Source organism: Gallinula chloropus, assembly GCF_964237585.1.
Source record: "Gallinula chloropus genome assembly, chromosome: 1".
Classification (NCBI taxonomy): Eukaryota; Metazoa; Chordata; class Aves; order Gruiformes; family Rallidae; genus Gallinula; species Gallinula chloropus.
Genome location: NC_140085.1, coordinates 19,102,333 through 19,122,286, shown reverse-complemented (window position 1 = coordinate 19,122,286; position 19,954 = coordinate 19,102,333). Strand labels below are relative to the sequence as shown.

Genomic DNA, 19,954 nt, shown 5'->3' with positions numbered 1-19,954 from the left:
AGTCAATGAGCTCCCTGCCAGACACGTGTCTGGGGCAGGTGTGCATGCTGGATGCAGGACCAGTGCGGGCTCGGCTGAGGATGGCAGTGGTTTTAAATGGCCCGTAGGGACAGATGGTGGGAGGAGGAGTGCAGACTTGAGAACTGGCTCTGGGGAGGGCTTAGGTTCAGTCTGTGCCGGGAGAGAAGCAGGAGGAGTTGCCAGCCTACAGATACTTTCCCTTCCCCTGGGAGGGATGTGAGCGGGTGTAGCATCACTCCTTCAGTGGTATGCGACTTTTGCAAAGGAATGTTTTTGTGCTTTAGAGGGGTGAAGCCCCTTAAAGGTCAGGGGTGGTGAGGATTTAATTTTCAGCGGCGAGTCTGGCCTGTCACCTCCAACCGGGGATAGGCTTGCCTGAGCAAAAGGGTGAGTGGGAGGAACACACGTCTAGCCAATCCATAACCATTTAGTTGTCCTCTTGCATTGCCCTTGTCGCAGTGAGCAGCACTTGTACAAAAGATAGGTTAGCAGCATCCTGAAGGTGAATTTTGGAGCCTTATAATGCTGCCTGGTCGTACTATATACTGCCTTTGATCTGGGCAGGGACCCTCTCTGTTGCACGTTTTTCTGTGTACGCAGATATGTGTGTAGGGGCCAACCGTTCCTCTTTCCTCATTTTGGTTTAAATAGGGCCTCTCCTCAGCTGAAATACTGTAGCAGAGAAATGACCCATGTTACACAGTAATGCTATCGCATGGGAAAGCCAGTAACTGAAATCCCAGAGAAAATACCAACATTGCATGAGTTGCAGCCTGGCCAAAATAGTGAAAATACCTGATTACAACCGGCACATCTGAGCTGGTAGTGGTGAAGACCCTGGATTTGCCTCTGGCAGGAAAACCACTCCCTTCCCCTTCGAAGTTGTGACAGGACTGACACTGTGTAAAGAACTCAGAAGTGTCCTACTGCTTGGGTTTCCCTTCTCCCTTTTTTGACACAGCCTATCAGTCCTGCTTAGTGTAGGAAACATGTGGGATCATAGCCTTGGGACTGGTTTGGGTGGCAAAGCAGGATTCAATCTCAGGAAGGAAAGGGGTATTACTCACATCTCCAGTGGGGCAACTGTCATTCAAGGACTTAATTTAGCTTCAGGACTCCCAAAGGGATTCACCTGGCTTTGTGTCTGTATGACCTCTAATGAGTCACTGTGGGCTGCACAGATTGGAGCGATAAACTGACTGTGATGCAGCCGCTACCCCGTTTGTGTGTTTGATATGGGCTGAGCTGCATCCCAAGGTCTCAGCTGCAGTGGTGAGATGGAGAAGAGGCCCTGAATGTTTTCTTGGAGGGAAAGCAGGGAAATGCTGATGAGATTGTTTCTCTCATACCTTTGCTCAGTTATATTGTTAATTATAAAGGTTTCTGTGTTGAAGTTTGGAATTCTCATGCCCTCATCAGCATGGATGCTCTGAGCACCATAATAAGTCACTCCTCCTGGCTGTCCCTGCTAACCTTTCTCCTCCGTGTTGTTAATGGGGAAGAAGCTAGACTCAGTCACTGCATGCTGATAGCCTGTGAGGAAGCCAGCTCAGAGCTGCAATGGGGAGCTGGTGGGAACAGGGAACGGAAAAGGGGAAAAGGTGCTTTCCAGAGTTACAAACCTGGAAAGCGAAAACAGAGGAGGTGGATGGTGGGGAGGATGTGCTGCCACTAGTCACAGGGGTTAAAAAATTATGAACAGCATCCCAAAACCAGCCAGGAGACACAATACCTGTTTCTTTTCAATAGCTACAGGCCTTGGGGGTAATGAATTCCAAGAGTCTCTGTGCTATCCCCTAAGGGACAGGATGTCTGCTTTCTAAACCTCTGCGATTGCTGCTCTTTGTTCTGACAAATACCAAGCTGTAAAGAACAAGCAAAGCTTTGGATCAAAGTTCATGTTGGAAGCAGGGGGCTGGGAGAACAGGGTGGATAGGCAAAGCATGCAGCATCTTAAGTGGGGATAACAGGGGGCTACAGCTCAGGGTGGAAAGGTTGGTCGGTCCTGGCAGATGAGTGCTGAAGGGAGGACTGGAGATCATGGATCCAGCCTCATGGGCATCAAAAGGGTTTTGAGCTGAAACATTAAGGGTGCAGCATGTCAAGGCAGAGCAGAGACAGCAGAGATACCCGTGACCTGCATGCTCCTGAAGTGAAGGGCACCAAGCTGAGTGTATGGGAGGATAACCTACCGCCTGGACGCAAGGAAATGAGATCTATGCAGTGAATCTTGGTGACAGACACATTTTTTCATGCTGCTGATCGACCCTTTTTGTACTGCTGTGTGTCTGAGGGCTCTTGTGTTGCTTTTAAACCTGTACTGGTAGCACAGGCACTCCAAACACTTGAGTATGCCAAGAGGGTGAAAGGAAGAAAGTGCCCATCAGGCCACCATTGGGCAGTCCTTGGGCAAGCTCTCTTTCCTAGGAGTGTTGCTGTAACACCCCTCTAAAGACAGGCCTCGGAGATGATTTCATTCGAGCCACTTCCACTGTGCTGTTCAATGGACAACGTTTGGTTTTGTGCTTTCCTGGAACAAGGCTGCTGTTAAGTGCACCCAGCCAGCAAAGTGGTCTTCTGTAGCACGAGCATGGTACTCTGCAGTACTTGGGGGCCACCGAGCGTAAGACCTGTTCCGCTCTTCTTGCGCCTGCTTGCACTCTCTGACTGCTCTGCTTAGTTGAATAAATTTTGCAACCTGTTTTCAAGGTGTTTCCACTGCTCTGGCAAAAGGAAGCTCCACAAGCTCCAGTACAGGTTGTTTAATATTTAATCCCACTTCTACAGCTCCTAGTTTGGCTGTTCTGTGTAGGTTTGATGTGCACTTGGCGGTGTTGGTCTGAAGGACTTTGCAAACCCAAGGAGCGATGTGGCACGAGGCCAGCCCCGTGTGTCCCCCCGCTGTGGGGGGGAGAGGGCACGCCTGGGACATCAGAGTTGGAGCTGGGGTTGGTAGGACCATATGAAGGTCAGTGAGGGTGGGATGGCTGTGTGGTATTGGGATGGGTCCACACTGCTTCAAAGCACAGTGCTCCATTACGGGGCTCAGGCTGGCTCCAGAAGAGTTGGCAGCATCGCCTGAGATGGTGCAGCATCAGGGGCTGCAGGGGTTATTTGAATTGTTAGTGATGGGGAGGACTAGACAGAAGGGTCTTGGTGGAGAAAGGGACTAGCAGAGAAGAGAAATATTGGCAGAAACTGTCCCACTCCCACTGCTGGCATAGAGAAACAGCTGTGATGCACCACTGGGGCCAAACCAGAGGGTCTGGCTTAAAATTGCTTCAGCGTGAAGCGCGACTGTAGTTTGTCATTGTCAGAACTGTCAGTCCTGCGGCTCTCCCCTGCTCCAAACTCACTGGGAGAGCATGGGCATGCTGTGCTCTTGCTGTGGATTGCTCATGTGGATTTCATTTCTCTTTCTGCCCCCCTCTCCAGAGGCTCTCGCTTGCAGCTGGCATGGCAGAATACATCCCCCAGCCTACCTCCACCTGGCCAGCTGGCCCACAGTCCCCTCACACCTCCGCCGTCTGCCCACTGGAGCCCATGGATCTGGGGGTCCTGGAACAGCAAATGCCATCGGAGCAGCCACCATCCTCCCCGGAGCTGGGTGAGGATGAGGAAGTCACCTCCCCGCCGGACCCCGATGTCCCCTACCCTGACTTGGCCCCAGTTGTCTTCTTCTGCTTGAAGCAGACTACCAGCCCGCGGAACTGGTGCATCAAAATGGTCTGCAACCCATATCCTTTCCGAGCTCCCCCTGTCCCTCCCTTCCTCTTGCTCTCTCCTTACCCATCTGTCTCCCTGCCCTCCCAGGACACCTGGCAGGTAAGGAGTGACATTTCCTACATATTTAATGAACTGCTTTGTTCCTCACTTGCATTTGAACAGAACCTCATCTGTTTTAGTGTGTGATCAAAATAAGCTGATAATAAAAGAGGGGACTTCAAAGAGAGTTGCTGACACCTCCAGTCACAGGGGGCTGGGTGAGGGGAGAGGTGAGGAGAGGTGTTATAGAAAGGCCTGATCTTGCCCTGCCCAGCTCCCTTTTTACCTCTGCCCTGGGACAAAGTGGGATTTACTAGCCCAGGAGATTGTCATCCAACTGCCAGGAATGGCAAAAGTGCCTTCTCCCTCTGAACGTACAAGCTTCAGCTCATCTTGCCCTTGGTAAGAGAACCATCACTCCTGGACCTTGACTGCAAGATGACCCATTGCCTTTCCAGCAGGCACACATCACCGTCCTGCTGATGTCTTGCTGTGATGCCTAGGCAGGAACGAATGGGAAAATCTGTTCAGAGCTTGATGCTCAACCTCATACAACCTGGAGGAGACCTCTAGGATGCATGAGCTTGATAGTCAACCTCATACACCCTGGAGGAGACCTCTGGGATGTGAGCATGTCCTTCTTCTGCACAGGAGGTCAGCAGTTGCAGGTATATGTCACTGTTCACATTCAGTCCCTGGTTGTGAAGAGGCCCTTGCAACCCACCAGTGCAAATGATGACCACCTGCACCATCAGTTAGCATGGTGCCTGCTAGGATGCAACAGCCTCTGAGGCTCTTGCCTGATGCAATATATAAAACAGGTGGAGAAGGCTTGTTGCTCTTTGGGCTGTGGGACCCTTCAGATGGAGAGGAAATAGGGGAGATGAATCATCAGAAAGGTTGATCTAAAGTTTTATTTGAACCTTTTTCTGACCATAAATCTGAAGTGATAGTACTCTCTTCCTGGAAGTTTCTTGGTTCCTAGTTTAGTGGGTGTTATCTATAAGAATGCTTGCTATGGTTTTGATGTATTGGCCTCTAGATGAAATCTGAGTGTCTGGGCACACAGCAGAGACTCGCAAAATCTTTCTAAGAGTCTTTTCAGCTTCAAGAGACAAACCTGGGGTTAAGTCTTGAGGTGTTGTCAGCAATAATAGATGATCCTAGATGGCTGATGAATCTGGAGATTTGTTTCAATTTCAAATGTAGGAAAGGGCTTGGGTTTCAGCTCTGAGTTCTTGTCTTAGAGTTCAGAAGCTCTTAGAAAGTTGCAGTCTCAAGCACAGGTTATGACTGAGAAATTGGTTGAGGCCTAGGTTTTCTGCTTTCCTTCCTACTGGTTGCTTCTTAAAATTTTAAAGCTCTGTATTGCATTATGCATTGTTTTTCAATCACTGTGTGTCTGCATGGGTTGCTGTATCTTGGGAATCTTGTCCCAGCACGTTGTGGCCTCAGAGTAAGGCATGAAAGATCGGTGTCTCAGTGCAAAAGCTGGATTCAGAAAACAAGAGATGAGCAATAGCCTGGATTTGGGATGAAGGTTTGCTCTTGAATGGGGGAAGGAGGTTGTGGGGGAAGAAGAGAAGTTCTTGGCTAAAATGTCAATCAAAACACTCCTTCCAGTTTGGTACATAGCAAAGAGTTTGTTTTAAGGCATCACATTATTCAATGAACTTGGCACTGTATGTCCACATTGGTGTTCAAATGTTACTTTTGATTTAACCCTCAGACGTGTTTGGTATTTGACTCTATAAAGGACTTTTTCCTTCCTTCTATAGCTTCTACTATAAAAAAAGACACATGTAATCACCTGTTCATGACACTGCACCTGGCTACGTGTGATACGGGGTGAAGGGCAATGGTGGGGCACTTAGAAACCTTTTGGAAGGGTTGTTTCAGACCTGTAATTTCAGCTTGGCTGTGTGAAGTTAGGAGATGACTTGAAAAACAAATACTGAGTGCAGAGGATTAATCTCCTCCTTTGATTCTAATCTACCCCACCTTCCTCCCCTGCCCAGGGTGCTTGTTTTGAGTGGATCATGCAGTAAACAGTTCCCATAATTTTTTCACATGAGGGATTGTTTCTACACCCTGAAAGTTTCTTTCAGGCTCTTGGCATCACTTATTTTTTTTCTTCCTCTTCTTGATAGCACCACAGAGGTGGTACAGTTCCATGGCCTGATGACAGATCAATCACTGCGGTCTTATCTCTGCCTGGAAATTAGTCTCTCTGTGAGGGATGGTTCTATGGAAGTCAAATAGTGTCATATAATAATGTATGTGCTTGACTGCTTTTTCTCTGTCTGAAGTTTTTTTGGTACATTATATTGGGCTATTGGGTTTCCCTCACACTTGTGCCAAGCAGGGGACAACACTTGTCCTTTCCTGCAGATTCAGCAAAAAAAGATGAGGCATTAATTAAAAGCCTGTTAATCTTTTCATTGACTTTGCTGGGCCAGAGCTTCATGGTCATTGTTACGGAAGCACTGTCAATGAGACTTAAAATGGAAGCTTGGTTTGTTAAGGACTACGTTGCAATTTTTGTAAGCACAAGGTCATTAACCACCAAATTTCAATTTAGGTAATTGCATTCTACCTACTTAAACCCCCCTCCCCTGAAGATTATTTTTCCTTCCATGAGCAGTCCTGCAATTCTGTTATGTGCTATTAAACAACTGCCATGTTCCTTTGCTGCACTGCAGTAAGAGGAGAAAGAGCTCCTTACATCCCTGCTTTAATGCCCCTTTTGGATGCATATCAGTTGTATAAGCATGCAAAGCTGTTATTGCAAAACAACTGTAGACCCTAACTCTCTATTAAGATGGGAACTGTGTTCCATGTGAAACTTGTGGTGGTTGTCCCCAGGAGGAGTATTTACTCTGCTTTTTGTCATCGTGCTACATGGTGAAGAGTAACCAGACAGATGCTTTGAAGTTCAGTGATTGCACCTTTCTGGGGTGGCTTTATGTACTGTCTGAATGAATGCTTGAAACCTCCTAGTTTGTTGGTAAGCAGGTTGTTTTTTGTTTAATCCTGATTAACCCTGTTAGATACAGGTAAGCACTGTGCAATCAGCTGGGTACGCAGGGCAACGCTCAACTGGAGCCTGACGTGGCTTCTGGTCTGCCTGTTGGGATGGAGTCCGGTGTGATGCAGCATGTCAGAAACCTGCCAAGCAGTTTGTTTAGGCTGATTTGTGTTTTGATGAACATGTAGAAGGCTGGGTGCTCTGAGTTGCAGACCATGGGGCTGGTGCAGCTACAATGTTAACACAGGTGGTATTTTAGGTCTCGTTATGAGAGAGGCTGTAAAGGTATTTTTCCCCTTTCATAAAACATAAATTCTATGTCAAATAGGATTTTAAGTCAGGCTTTGAGGGGAAATAGGGTGAAAAGTGTGAAAACATGTTTCCAAAACAACGGTGCAGCATTCATCTTATGAATTTATAACGAGTTTGGGGCTAAATAAAGGGCATGCCACATGGTGCCTTCCAAATGGATCCTGATGCACTTTGCAAATTATGAGATTATCAGAGATGCCTGGACATCTGCATTGCTGGTTGACTTCTTGGGGTTCCATTAAGACTTTACACTTCACCCATCCCTAGGGCTAAACGCAATAGATTTGGTTTGTCCTTTGAGCCTTTCTTTAAAAGAAACTCTTTCCAGGAGGTCCAGACCTCCCTTTGCTGTCATCTATAATATTGACATGACAATGAGAGCAAGAGTGAAGTGTGCCATTAAAAAGATCAATGCTAAAACTGTAGAAGCAACGAGATAGGCTCTGCTGTTAGCTGCTCTGTCATTTTCTTGCTTTTTGTTAAGTACCAGCCCCCTTCCCTCATTTGTGTAGGGTGTTGGCCATTTGGGCGTCTCTTTGTGTTCTTAAGCAATAAGGTGCTGTGTTTCCAGTTGATTTCAGTGGTGTAAGAGCAACAAGTCAGGTCCTAGTTGTACAGAATCTTATACATGTCCTTAATTTTTAGTACAGGGCACTATTTTTTGTGGTGTGTAGAGCAGGGTAGCTTCTTGAAGCTAGTACATCTGCATGTGAGTACTGAGGAGCTTCCTTGTAGCTCATTAGCTTTAAAGTTCCTCCAATTAGGGACTTTGCTGTTGTACCTGTCCCTGAAAGTTCTACCATGTTTCTGGTGGTACCTTTCCTGTAACTTGTACTGACAGCCATATCAGCTTGGGCTGTGTGCTTGGTGAACAGGGAAATGGAACTGGCCTTGGGCATCCTGATGGGGAGCTAGGAAAACCTACAGAATTATTCTCCACTCCCTCCCTGCCTGGTGCCACAGACACCATTGTGTACGAGCTGTCAGAGTGTAGGATGGTTGTCAGTGGCAGATGTGGTGTTTCCTGTCGGCACTGCCCTGTGGGAGTGGAGAATCAAATGCCAGAGGAGCAAAACAAACGATGGGGATTGGTAATTGGTATTTATCTTGCCAATGCTGAATGGGTGATGCCATGGTGCATGGGGACACAGTGCTGCCAAACTCATCGCTTTTCAGGTGACACACATGGCTGAGGGGCTGACAAATCTTTTGCTGCTTAAGCAGCTTTGGGTGAATAGGTGTGCTGTTTGTTACACCCTGGTCAGATACCAGTTTGGGCAATTCATTTTTGTGTGAGTGAAATTTTATGTGTAGATTCTGTAGTACATTGTACTCGTTTCTGCCTTAAGCTGTTGCCTTGGGTACTGTTAAACCCTGGATGCAGTGTTCATAACAACTGGATGTAGTTAATTAATAAGCAAACACCAGCTGCAAATTTATTGTGAGTCTTGGAGTAGTTGATGTCTGTCTTAAGGCCTGAGCTCCTGTAATCCTCTGATGAGGTTTACTTTTCTTTTTACATGTGTACATTTATTTATATCTGTATATATATGTAAATAAAAAAGAAAGGTTCCTGCCTCTGTAGCAGGTAAAGCTTGGAAATATGTCCAGGAGGTATAATAATACATCAAAAAATTGAGTGGCTTATGCATTTTAAGCAGCATTCATCATTCTTGAGGACTTGGGGATCATGGCTTTCCACTCTTGGGGTCAGTAGTATCAGTTTTTATGTGCATACCAGGAAAACACTAAAATGCAGATGTTATGCCTGACTCTCCATTTTAAAAAACAAGCTCTCCTGTCTCTCTTTGCAAATCTAGCCCAGAAGACAGGTGAAGAGTCTGGCACTTAGTTGAGCACTTGTGATAGCTTTGTATTGTTCTAGGTAATCAGGCAGATGTTGCCGCTGTGCCCTTAGGAATGGATTGATTTCTGTTGATTATGCAGCTCTGTAGACCTTCCAGCCAACAGATATAGCTGTGTACCCAATCATCCAACAAGTGCAACATGATTTTTTTTTTCTCTAAGAGGTTATCTAACCTCTCTGCACTCCATACTGTGCTAAATCAGCTTTACCATCACTCCTGTTGCATGGGAAACAGCTGATCCAGGTCTCTCCGGTGGATGTGTGGTGTTGGTGGCATTAGTGTTCCCTTGGGCATGTGCTGAATACTTCTCAAATTTAAAAAATTTAGGTTTTTTGCTTTAGATCCTGCTGGGTTTTCTGCTGCTCTGCCAAGCTTCTCAAGTGGTGGAATGAAGTTTGGTATTAGCAAATAAGGGTGACTTTTAATGAGCTAATTGTCCATAAACTTGATTAATATTTGAAGGTAAAGTATGCACCAGGCCAACACTGCTATCTCCCCAGGACCAATCTATCCTCAACTACTCTCCTCCCATTCTGTGTTAAGAATATAAGCTTTAAAAGCAGTTGTTTCCTATGCTAGCGAACTGTCCCTGATTTTCCCTGATAATTCTTCTCTTGGGAAGATAGCTGGGCTTCACCCCATCTAACTACCTGTCTGAGAACCAGGCATCCAGGCTCTTCCCATCGATATGTGACAGACTGCCATCTGTAGCAGGAAATTCAGCTTGCTTAACTTAACCCTCCTCTTCAGAGGGCAAAGTCAATTTCTGGAGGTGCCTATTTTTTAGTTCTTTAGTAAAGAGCAAGTGTCTGGATACTGAGCTGCAGGGAGTGCTGGCTGTAGGATTGCTATGCTGTTTGGTTCCCTGGATGCTATAGAGGGCTCCAAAGGGGGATACAGGGTGTAGTTTGGTTTCCTGGTTGTGGTGGAAGAGGGAGCATGATAGGGCTTAGGACCTGCACAAGCAGTTGGGAAGGAAGCTGCCTGGGCAAAACTAGTGACAAGGCAGAGTCATTAGTGTGAGTCCTTCGATGTGTGGGTTTATGATGGGAAGTTTAGAGGGGTTGTTTTCAGTCAGATGTGGCCTAAGTGGAATTTAAATTCATGTATTGTCATTAGTAGCACACAAGGGATGGGTATGTTTGAAGGGGATTTTCATGCTTGGGATCTCGGGGGAAAGGGGGAAGGGAGGGGAACAAGACTGTCTGGGCTGTATGCGAGATGTACGCAATTCCAGGCAAGTGGGCAGATGTAAAGGGATGAGGTCTAAATTTGGCTGGCTTGCAAGCTGGCCCTGTATATCTAAACATAAATGCTGAGACAGGATAACTTACTGCCTCACCATCCCTTTAGCTTATTCTCTGGAGGTATTTATAGTGAGAAGTCAAAGACCATGGTTTGAAAATGAAGTAGGACAACAGAACAAACAAAACCAGAGCTCTGTCTGAAGTTTTAATGTCCATAGGGTCTAACAAAATCAGAAGTTAGGCAAAAAACCCCTTAGTGTATCCTTACTGTTGTCATGCAAAGCTCTGGGCATTTTCTCTGTTACTGAAGGATAGAGTCCTACTGTTGGAGGAAGGGCTAATTGCAAAATATGGAGAGGAGACTCTGATGCAGGAGAGGGGTATTTTCTTCTCTCTGTGTTGGTACTGCTCTGTTTCCCTGATACATACCAAAAGCAAGAAGAGACCTGCTAATGTTCCATGCTCTGTTGCTTCAGGAAAGTAGGGACTGTGACTCTGACCTGGTAAAAAGCTGTTGCAGTATCTCTGTGTATTCCCTGGTTTAGTTCTAGTCAATGAACATGGAAGGTATGGAGAATCAGGTGGGGAAGAGTAGAGGATGAAAGTAACACTCGTCTGGTGTAAATCAGTGCTGTGCTGCTATGCCTAATGAAAACAGATCATTTGTGATAGATGTTGCTTTTTGGGCTGCGAAGATTGGTCTTGTCATATAATATGGTGTGGTTTGTGTCAGCCTGGAGTGTACCTGGGTCAGGCTGGAGGAGAGGGATGATGTGCTCTGGCCAGTGCAGGGATGGTAGCAGAGCCTGCTTTGGGGGACTGCCCCACCCCTTTGCAGAGTGCGTTGCTGAACTGAAAGAAACAGTGAAAAACCCTTCTGGAGCATGTTGTGTTTGTTCACTGGAATGTATTTTGCCTCAGAGATGAGAACATTTACTCTCTGAAAAATGGCCAGTTTGCCTTTTCCAGCTTTTGTGGATACTGGAGCAGGGTGTGTGAGGGAGCTGGAGGGGGCTCTTGGAGAAATAGAAAGGGCAATAAAAATACTCATTTGGAGTTTAAGACCTATAAAATACTCTGACCAGACCTCTAATTGCATGTTCTGTCATAACAATGTGAATTAAATAATGCAATTAACCACTAACAAATTGACCAGCTGCCTATTTGAGGACTTGACACTCTTCCCGACCCAGACCAGGGGGAAGAGCCTGCAGCCAGCTAAATTTACTGTATGTTGAGTGTAATACTTGGCAGGAGCTGCTTCAGGTGAGGAATGGTTAATGGAGCTGCAGGTCTTCTGCAGCAAATGGTGTGCAGCTGGTCCCAGGGTGGGTAAGAGGAAAGACTCTAGAAAAACGTGGCCCATTTCAGACCTATGGAGAGACAAGGAGCAAAGAGTCTGCCAAGCTGTTGACCTGTAAGCTGGGAAGATCTTAACAGTCCTAGAGAGATGGTGCCTTTAGAAGATGAAAGTGTGGAAAGGCTGCAGGCTGATGGACCAGGCTCAAGCTTGCACCCATCCTTCTCTTGCTTTGTCCACTGGCTCTTATTGGCCCAGCATACCTTGACCAGTGCATTCACAGTCCCTCGTGTTTCTCCATGCCACTGCCTCTCCCACGCTTCACCACCTGCTGTGGGGCAGGGGCAAAGGAGGTCCTGTTTGAATTGGGTTTCTCTTAAACTGGGTTTGCAGCCTCTTGTTGGTAGGAGCACTTGGAGGAGGGCTGAGCAGTAGTGGGAAGTTCCACCAGGCTGTTAAAAGGGACAGATCTGGTTGGCAGGTTGAGCTTGTCGTTCTCTTGATTGTTGCTGCTGCTGCCACCTTGGGTTTGCACCATGTTGTTTCACATCAGCTGTGCTGCATCAAGGAAGGGATGCTGCAAGTTCCATGGCTTCCCCTTTCTGGAGGGGTGCTGTAGACTCTGCTGCTGAAATGAGCAGGAAACACTTCAGCCAAAGCTTTGTGGAAGGGCACAGGTTAGCCAAGCGACATGTTTCTTATTCTGGCTGCAGAGAACAGCAGAGCTGTGACCAGTAGCTAGGGAAGGAGGCTGAGGTGGTGGGGCTGAGATGAGCAAGGAAGGCAGATAAGAGTGCAGCTGGACTTGTAAAGAGATGAAATGTGATTATGAAGATGTAAGACAAACTGATGGGGAGTGATAAGTAGAGGTTATCTAGGTTGAGAACAGCTACTCCAGCACCATGCTGCAAATCCCTGCTGAGCCTGGCAGGCATCTCAACAAATCCTTGTAATCAATGATATCAAAGGCGGACAATAGATCTGAGAGAATCAGCATGAGCACTTGATCTGTATTGACTGCCATCAAGGACCGGTGAGGCAAATAAGGAGGTGGTGTGATGATGGTGCTAGAAGACCCGCATAGATGTTTGCATGGGTTGGCTGGTCTAGGGGCTGGAGTTTGAGTGCAGTGCTGTGATTGTCACAGCTTTCACCTGCACAGCTCTGATAGCAAGGTCAGGTGGTGGGGATGCGGAGCTCAGCCTGACCTTCCTGACAGAAGGATGTCCATCCCTGTCTCTTTGCTCCAGCTTTCTCCCTGCTTGATGTATCAGTGCAGACCAGGGGAGGGGAGCAGCTCCCTTGGGTTGGATGGGGGATGCGCAGAGCTTTGATGTGGGTGACAATCTGTCCCCTGAGACAATGGTGCTATTTACACTTAAGTACTGCCGCTCGTTGGGGAGGAAAGAGAAATCTGTCCTCACTTAGGATACAAAACCACACTCTTTGCTTTTCCTTTCTTCCCTTAGTTTTCTCTCCCCCATCATCGCCTACCGTATCTGAGTCTATAAAAGCTGCCATCGCTCCCCCTCCTTGAGTGTGGCTCAGAGCTGCCGAGTCCCCGCAACTCCTCCAGCAGCCCCTCCTGTCACTAGCTCCCCTGTCTCTCCCCTCTCCTGTCTCCATCTGTGGCAGTCTGTCATTTTTCCCTCTCCTTCCCCCCCCCCTCTTCCTTTGCTGTCATTCCCTGGTTTTGCTGCTATCAGCGTGTCTCTGTTGATTGGGGCCGCCCTTGAATTGTCTCTTTCTGTAGAGTGCCCTTAGCCAGTATTGCAGAAAACTGGCTTCCTGGGGGGAATGGTCAGGAACTAAAAGGCAAGGTCTGAAGGTAGGATTTAATCGGGAAGGGGGCATAACTCCTTGGCTTAGAAGCAGGGAAAAGGCCAGGGCTCTGTAGAGACGTGCAGGGCTTAATTGCGAAAAGAGTGGGTTTCCCTTATCTGTGGGTATTCACAGTGCAAGGGACAGTACAGGGCAACGGAAGGGCAGGAAAGGGGGTGGAGTTGGGGGACAGTGAGGAGTGACAGCAATGGATGGGAAGTTGGGAGATCTTGGTGAGAGGCAAGGCTGGCTGGACAGAAGGTTGTGATACCTGAAGCAGTGACCCAAGTTTGGTGCCTGTGCTGTGGTAGGATTGTTGCTTCTGCACCCTCCTCATCCTCGCAGGGTGCTTCTGTCCTCATCTAGAGCATTATTCCCTATCTGGATCAGCACCCCCTTCTGTTCCCTCTGATGTGCACGTGGCATCCCTGACATCCCCACCATGTGCTGTCAGCGTGCAGGAGTGCTGTGCTGATTGCAGTAGGGCTGTGATGGGCAGCAAGGTACAGGGCTCTGCTCTCTGGGACAGAATGCTGGCATGTGGGCATCCTCTGGACCAGTTTGGGTGGGATTTGCTGCTGGAGCACCTGACCCTGATCCCCTCTGGGAGGTAGTCAGCTCCCTGCTAACGCCTGCTCACCAGGCTGGCTCTTGTAGGCAGATGCAGACAGATGTGAGTTCAGCATGCTGGCTGGGAGCTGTGGTCTCCTGGTCCTGTGCCCCAGCTTGGAAGCTGGGCAAGGTGCTCAAGGGTTTCCTTACAAAAGTTGAACCAACCCTGCTGTCTCAGCCTTGTTCCTGATCCCCAAACCTTTGTGAGAGCTGTTTCATCTTACTTGAATAACTTGGTTTTGTTTATCACTGCCTTGCCAGAGTAGCATGAATGCTGAAATACCACAAGGGCTTTCAGGTTGCTTGTAGCTTGAAGTAACTGGATGTCTTGAGAGGCAGAGTGAACCAAATGTACCTCTTGTGGGATTTCAGTTCTTAGAGTCACGGATGAAAAGGGCTAACATCAGTAGAAATTCGTCCAAGAGAAAGCTGCTGAATCCAGAGCTTGTAATGCTAGCTATGGAATTTGCCTCCATAGGCGAGAAGGGAAGGGATGTAAAGAAAACACATGGTAAAATATTAACCTCCCTATTGAAACAAGCAGTTTGTAGCAAACAGCTGCTGTTCTGGTTCATGGCAAGGAAAAGGCAGGAGCTCAAAGATGGAGAAATATTTTCTTCCATGCAGAGGCTGATAGTCTCTCGAGTCAGAGCTCTCAAATCTCTGCTTGCCTTCCAAGCTCTGCTTGTTATTTTGGAGCATGCTAGAACACCATGAAGGTGTACTTGGCATCATCATTCACATACCCCAGAAGGATGCTTCCTACATTTACCTGTAGCCTGCGTCTTGCTTCTCAGCCAAGAAATTGTCACTCTAGTGTGGCAATAAGTCCCCCTATGAATACAATGTCCTTATTTTCTACAAAATGTACTACAGATCATTTGCAGGCGTTGTTAACAAGCACTCTTATCAATAATTAAGCTAAAGCATATTTGAGAAAAGTATGGTTTGTGGTTTATTACCATTTTTGTGTCATTGTTTTTGTTCGTGTATTTACGAACTCAGGATGCAATTTTTGCTTTGAGTAGGTCTCCTGGTTTTATGTGTGGATCAGGCAGGCTCTGCTGTGTACACAGGTGAGACTCAGGCCAGGCCTTGAAAGCATTTATGTCATGAGTGAATTATATTAAAAAAGACACGCTCATGGAAGGGAAACAGCAATAATATATTGCCTTTGTGGTACCGCCTGATGTTCAGTGCCGCTGGCAAACTGTGATATTTCTTAATGAAGGATGTTATTTTTTTTCTCAAAGCAATTTTTTTTGCTTGATTTTTTTTCTTCTTCTTTCTCCGTGACTCCTTTCTGATTCATTTCCTTGATGGAGTAGGATCTTTCCCTGATTTGGAGCTTGTTCCCCTCTTCTCTATACTTGCTGACCCATTGTTTAGCAGACTGCTTTTGTCTTCCTATCTGAAGCCCCCTCTGAAAATGGGATTTTAATGACTGGAGAGGGGGAAACCTACTCACTTTATACCAGAAAAGTGTTTGGAGACAGCAGTCTCCTAACTGTTTTCTTGTAGTATTTTGTCCCATTCTATAGCTTCCTATTTTCTATTTCTGACAGGTTGACCCCATTGTCTTTCCCTACATGAACAATCTCCTGATAACACACAGTTTCTTCCTTGCTGGGTACTGAGTAATGTTTTTCTTTCATCTCCTGCCCAGCAGGATCTCTGAAGTCACGTGGATCATACGAGGGCCATGTACACAAACAGAACCCAAGAAATGGAAGACTTGGTTTTCATTGCTGTATGAGGTGGTACCATGTTTTTCTAAAGCTTCACAATTTTTCCCAATCAAATAGACTTTTTATCTCTTAATTAAATTTTAATTTGACATCTGGGAGACAGGGACAAGGCAAAAAGTTTGGGAAAGATACTGGAATGGGGAACTGAGAAGCTCAGGAGGAACAAAATAAGTCCAGTGGATCAGGCAGTCATCTGGGAGCTGAGATGGAAAGCTTATGCACCAGAAGGAAGGGTCTGGGGAGTGATGGCATAGGTGAGCAACCTGGAGAGGGGACTGGATAGGCTGGCCAAGGCTAATGGAGGGGCAGGTAACCAGGGTGGGAGAGGTGAGGATCAGAATGGGAAGAAGCTGGGTGAGAAGGCAAAGTCTTGGGTAATGAGCCCAAATGGAGGCTGCCTGGCAGGGCTGGAGGGCTCAGGCTGTGGTGAGAAGGGGTAGGATGGTACCATCACATCTAGGGTTGGTGTGGCAAAGTGATCTCCCTGTCCCACAGCCTGTACATTGCAATTTTGCTTATTTCTGTTCCCCTGCTGTCAGCAAACATCTGTAAGACCCATTGGTTAAACAGGTGTCACTTTGCTGTCTTCTCTGAATGCCACCTTGTCCTGTGATGTAGGACTCCTGTGGGGAAAAAATTAAGAGTAAGTATGCAGTGAAAGATTGTGTTGTACAGGCAATGTAGAGAGGAAGAAACTGAGGTTCCACATTCAGCCTTAATTCAGCCTTAACTTCTTGAATCCAGTCGTATCAAAATAGTCTCTCCTGAGCATATTTGAAGCACTTTATTTTTTTTTTTCTCATGGGAGCTGCTGATTTAATTCTGTTTGGATGGGTTGTTACAGGATGAGCAAAGGAGGTCTCAGGCTGCCCTGCTGCCCAGTGTTTAGGAGCATCCAGCAACAAGTGCTAGTCAAAAAAACCCCTCTTGAATGGTTTTGCACAGACAAAATGTTATTTTTTTGCAACTGTTGAAATTCAGCTTAGTTTTCCACCCAAAAAAAAGGTAGCCATACCTGCTATGGGAATTTCAGCTCAAGCTACCAGTCAGATGAAGCTCTAAGTACATGAAACTGGATGTTGGAAGGTAGAAGAGTTTGGGGTAGGATTAATTAAAATCAGTGTAAGCGGCGTAGCTGCATTCTGCCTTTTACCATGTAGTTCAGTTCTCACTGAAGCTTCAAGTTTCCCCTACAATACAATAATTAGCTATTAAAGTAGGTACTTTAAAAAAAAACCTTCCTCCATAACCCAGGATTTTTTTCAAAGCACAGAATTAATTGCATCCCTCCACAGTATCTTTGAGGTGCTGTTATTTCTTTAAAATGCATTTCCCAGCATATTGTGATATGTCACACATCCTTTAAATATCCAATAGCTTTTTAACTTTTAAAAATCTATTTCACACTTAGTGGCATGCCTGTAATGCATTTTTCTGGAATGTGTGGCAGATGTCTGGGGAAACTATGTTTTCTCCCATATGTGGGTTATTTAACTGAAAAATGAAATAAGATTGGCACTTCATTTGATTTCCCTGAGGTGTCACATCAGGGATTCTCTGGCTGGGTGTGAGACACGAATCCAGATCACAGGTAGACTGCAGAAGACAGAATGTGCTCCCTGCCCTGGGTGAAGGGGAACTTCCCATTGAAGAACATCCCTTGAGGTCTCTAAGTGGGGGAGAATAGGCTGAGGAGGTCTGGTCTAGGAAGTCCTGCATCACGGGACCTTTAGCATGCTCTGCAGACACAAGAGGTAGCATTGGACCTTCCTCTGAGGAGGAGGAAGATGACAGTTACTCAAACCTTCAGAGGACTCTTGTGGCCCAGGTTCCTGAGGTGTGGGGACTAAGCTAGGATTTAAGGGTTGGGTGCTGCTGAATTTGACTCCTAGGAGTCATAAATGCCTGGGTTGCTGCAATTTTGGATGTGTTGGGTAACAACTGTATGGCTGCAGTTGAGGGACAGAAAGGAATCTGTCATTGCTGTGTGGGCCCATGACACCTGTTGTAGGGGTCAGATCTGTATTTTTGTTTCCTCTCCCTCTCTACCCCGTTTGAATGTGGCCTTTTGTGTCCTCTTGTCCTATGGTTAATTGTGTCCCTGGGTTTTTTCTTTTTCCTCTTCCCCATGGATGGCTTGACAGGCAGTGTCAGAGGGAGAGGAGGGGAAGGAGGTAGAGCAGATGAACTGCTGCAAGACCCTGAAGATAGTGCCGGTGCCATTATCTCCCCTTTGCTGAGAAAAACATAGTGGAGATAAATACCAGGTGTCTCTGGAAGAGTAGTTAAATGCACTGACAGTCCCTGTTTTGTCATGTTGGGATAGCTGAGTCTTTCTTCCAGCTTTACATTTCAAAAGATTTCCTGTGGCACAGTGGCCCACCCCTCCTCTTGTGCTCAACCTGGAAGATATGTTCTTGGGCAGTAAAAATGCCCAAAGCTTATTTGGCTGTGGCAGCAGCCAGTTTGTGTCCTCACCACTGCTGTGGGTGGGCATGGGGGTGCTGCTGTGGAGGCATAGCCCTGGGGGAAGCTGCCATGGAGAGAGAGCCCTGCAGCAGGGGAAGCAGGAAGGTGCTGGGTAACCACTTGAAATAGAGATGTGAGGGGATGGGTGGCTGGTTGACCTGAGTAACAAGGGACAGAGGTTGTCTGTGGTCCCATCAGTAGGCGCAAAGGTGTCAGGTTAGACAGCTCTAGGAGGAGAGCACAAAAGTGATTATTTCCTTCCCTGGCCACTTGACTTTTGTGGGTACTTCTTGAGTGTGATTAAGCAGATTAGTGTCACACACTTGAGACTTTGTCTTGTACCTGTGGCATTTCCTCTTCTCGTTTGCACGCATGAAGGATTTCCTCATCTGTGGCTGTGACACCTCTCCCCACTGGACACAGGATTATTCTTTGCTGTTGATTAACGTTTTCCTGGGTCTCTGGCATCTTTTCAGGAGCACAAAGAGACATTCCCAATAGAAAATCTGTTGCAAAGTTTTTGCTTGCTGGATTTAACAGTTACACCTGGGATTATTTCATCCCACTGAATGACGACTTCTGAGACCCTGCTGCTTCTCCCAAGCAGCAGTGAAGCTTTGCATTTATAGGCTTATTTCTGCATCCCTTCCCCACCAACTGTGCTGCTTACGCTTGGTGCCCTCAGGCACTTAGCTACATCCTTGTGTTTGGAAATTGCATGGAGGCCTCAAATGCGCTGTCATGAGATTGTTATGTCTCAATCTTCCTCCTCCTGCCTCAATGTGTGCACACTGAGATGCAAGCTGGGAGAACTCTTGTGGAGACAGTGTGGCTCTTGGCAAAAAACATGTATGCAAGCAGCAGACTATGAAAATGCACTGAGGACTGGACAGAAGAAAGTATGGGAACTGTTACTGTAATGTAGATATTGGGTTTATATTATAAGCGCTCTATTGATATTTACACACAATAAATATATTTGACTAATAGTGATACAACTACATAATAGATTATCTAAAAGAATTCCTTATTACTCTGATTTATATGCATCTGTTTAAATCAGAGGCATACTCACCATTCTCTTGCCATCCCTGGAAGACACAGGAGGATTAGAAGATATTTGGGTTGATGAGGCTTAGGTAAATATTTGACCTATTGCTGAGTTCCCCTGGAGTTATCCCAAGGAGAGACTTGCTGTACCTTCCCCTCTGCATCTGGCTGCGTGATGCCAGAGTGATACAGGGGTAATGGGGGCCCTTGCACTGATGTTAAAAATCCTGAGGACACCTGAAAGCTTTTGACTGGAAGGTGAGTGTTTAGGCTTGGAGAAGACTCTGGAACTATGATGAGCAAATAGGTCATGGGGGAGGAATTTTGGTGGGCTGCTGTATTTTTGGGCTGTCTGGAAGCCACTGATAAGGAGGATAGTGACTGAAGTGTGTTAAATTAAAATCAGTGGGCTCCCAAACCTGGCTCAGGTACATTGGGATCAGTTACTGTGGGTTGATGGTGGTCTTTTCTGGGCACCACCCTCTGGGCTGACATATCCAGGCAGCCACTGAGGGATGCAGGAGGTGTGGTTTAATTTGAAAATTGAGATGTGCTACCGGGACTGGAAAAATTGTCTGTGGGCTGGTGATGGGAAGGCCCTGTGGACATGGGGCTGCCCCTGCCTGCTGGCTGGATGCAAGGTAAGATGAGCCTCCGGAGATGCTGGGCTCAGTGCAGGTAAGTGCTCAAGTGTTTGAGCTGTTATCTACTGT

At 46.7% G+C, this 19,954-nt stretch overlaps 1 protein-coding gene across 1 annotated transcript in view; it reads left to right on the top strand.

The window, feature by feature from the left end:
• Positions 1 to 3,477: 3,477 nt before the first annotated feature.
• The window catches only part of CACNA1I (calcium voltage-gated channel subunit alpha1 I), a gene marked incomplete at both ends in the record, with an annotated part of 153,010 nt that continues 136,533 nt past the window's right edge, over positions 3,478 to 19,954 (top strand). Inside the window, one exon of the mRNA XM_084279078.1 lies at positions 3,478 to 3,758. Within this exon, the coding sequence (XP_084135204.1) occupies positions 3,478 to 3,758 (281 nt within the window). The remainder of the gene's footprint in view (positions 3,759 to 19,954) is intronic.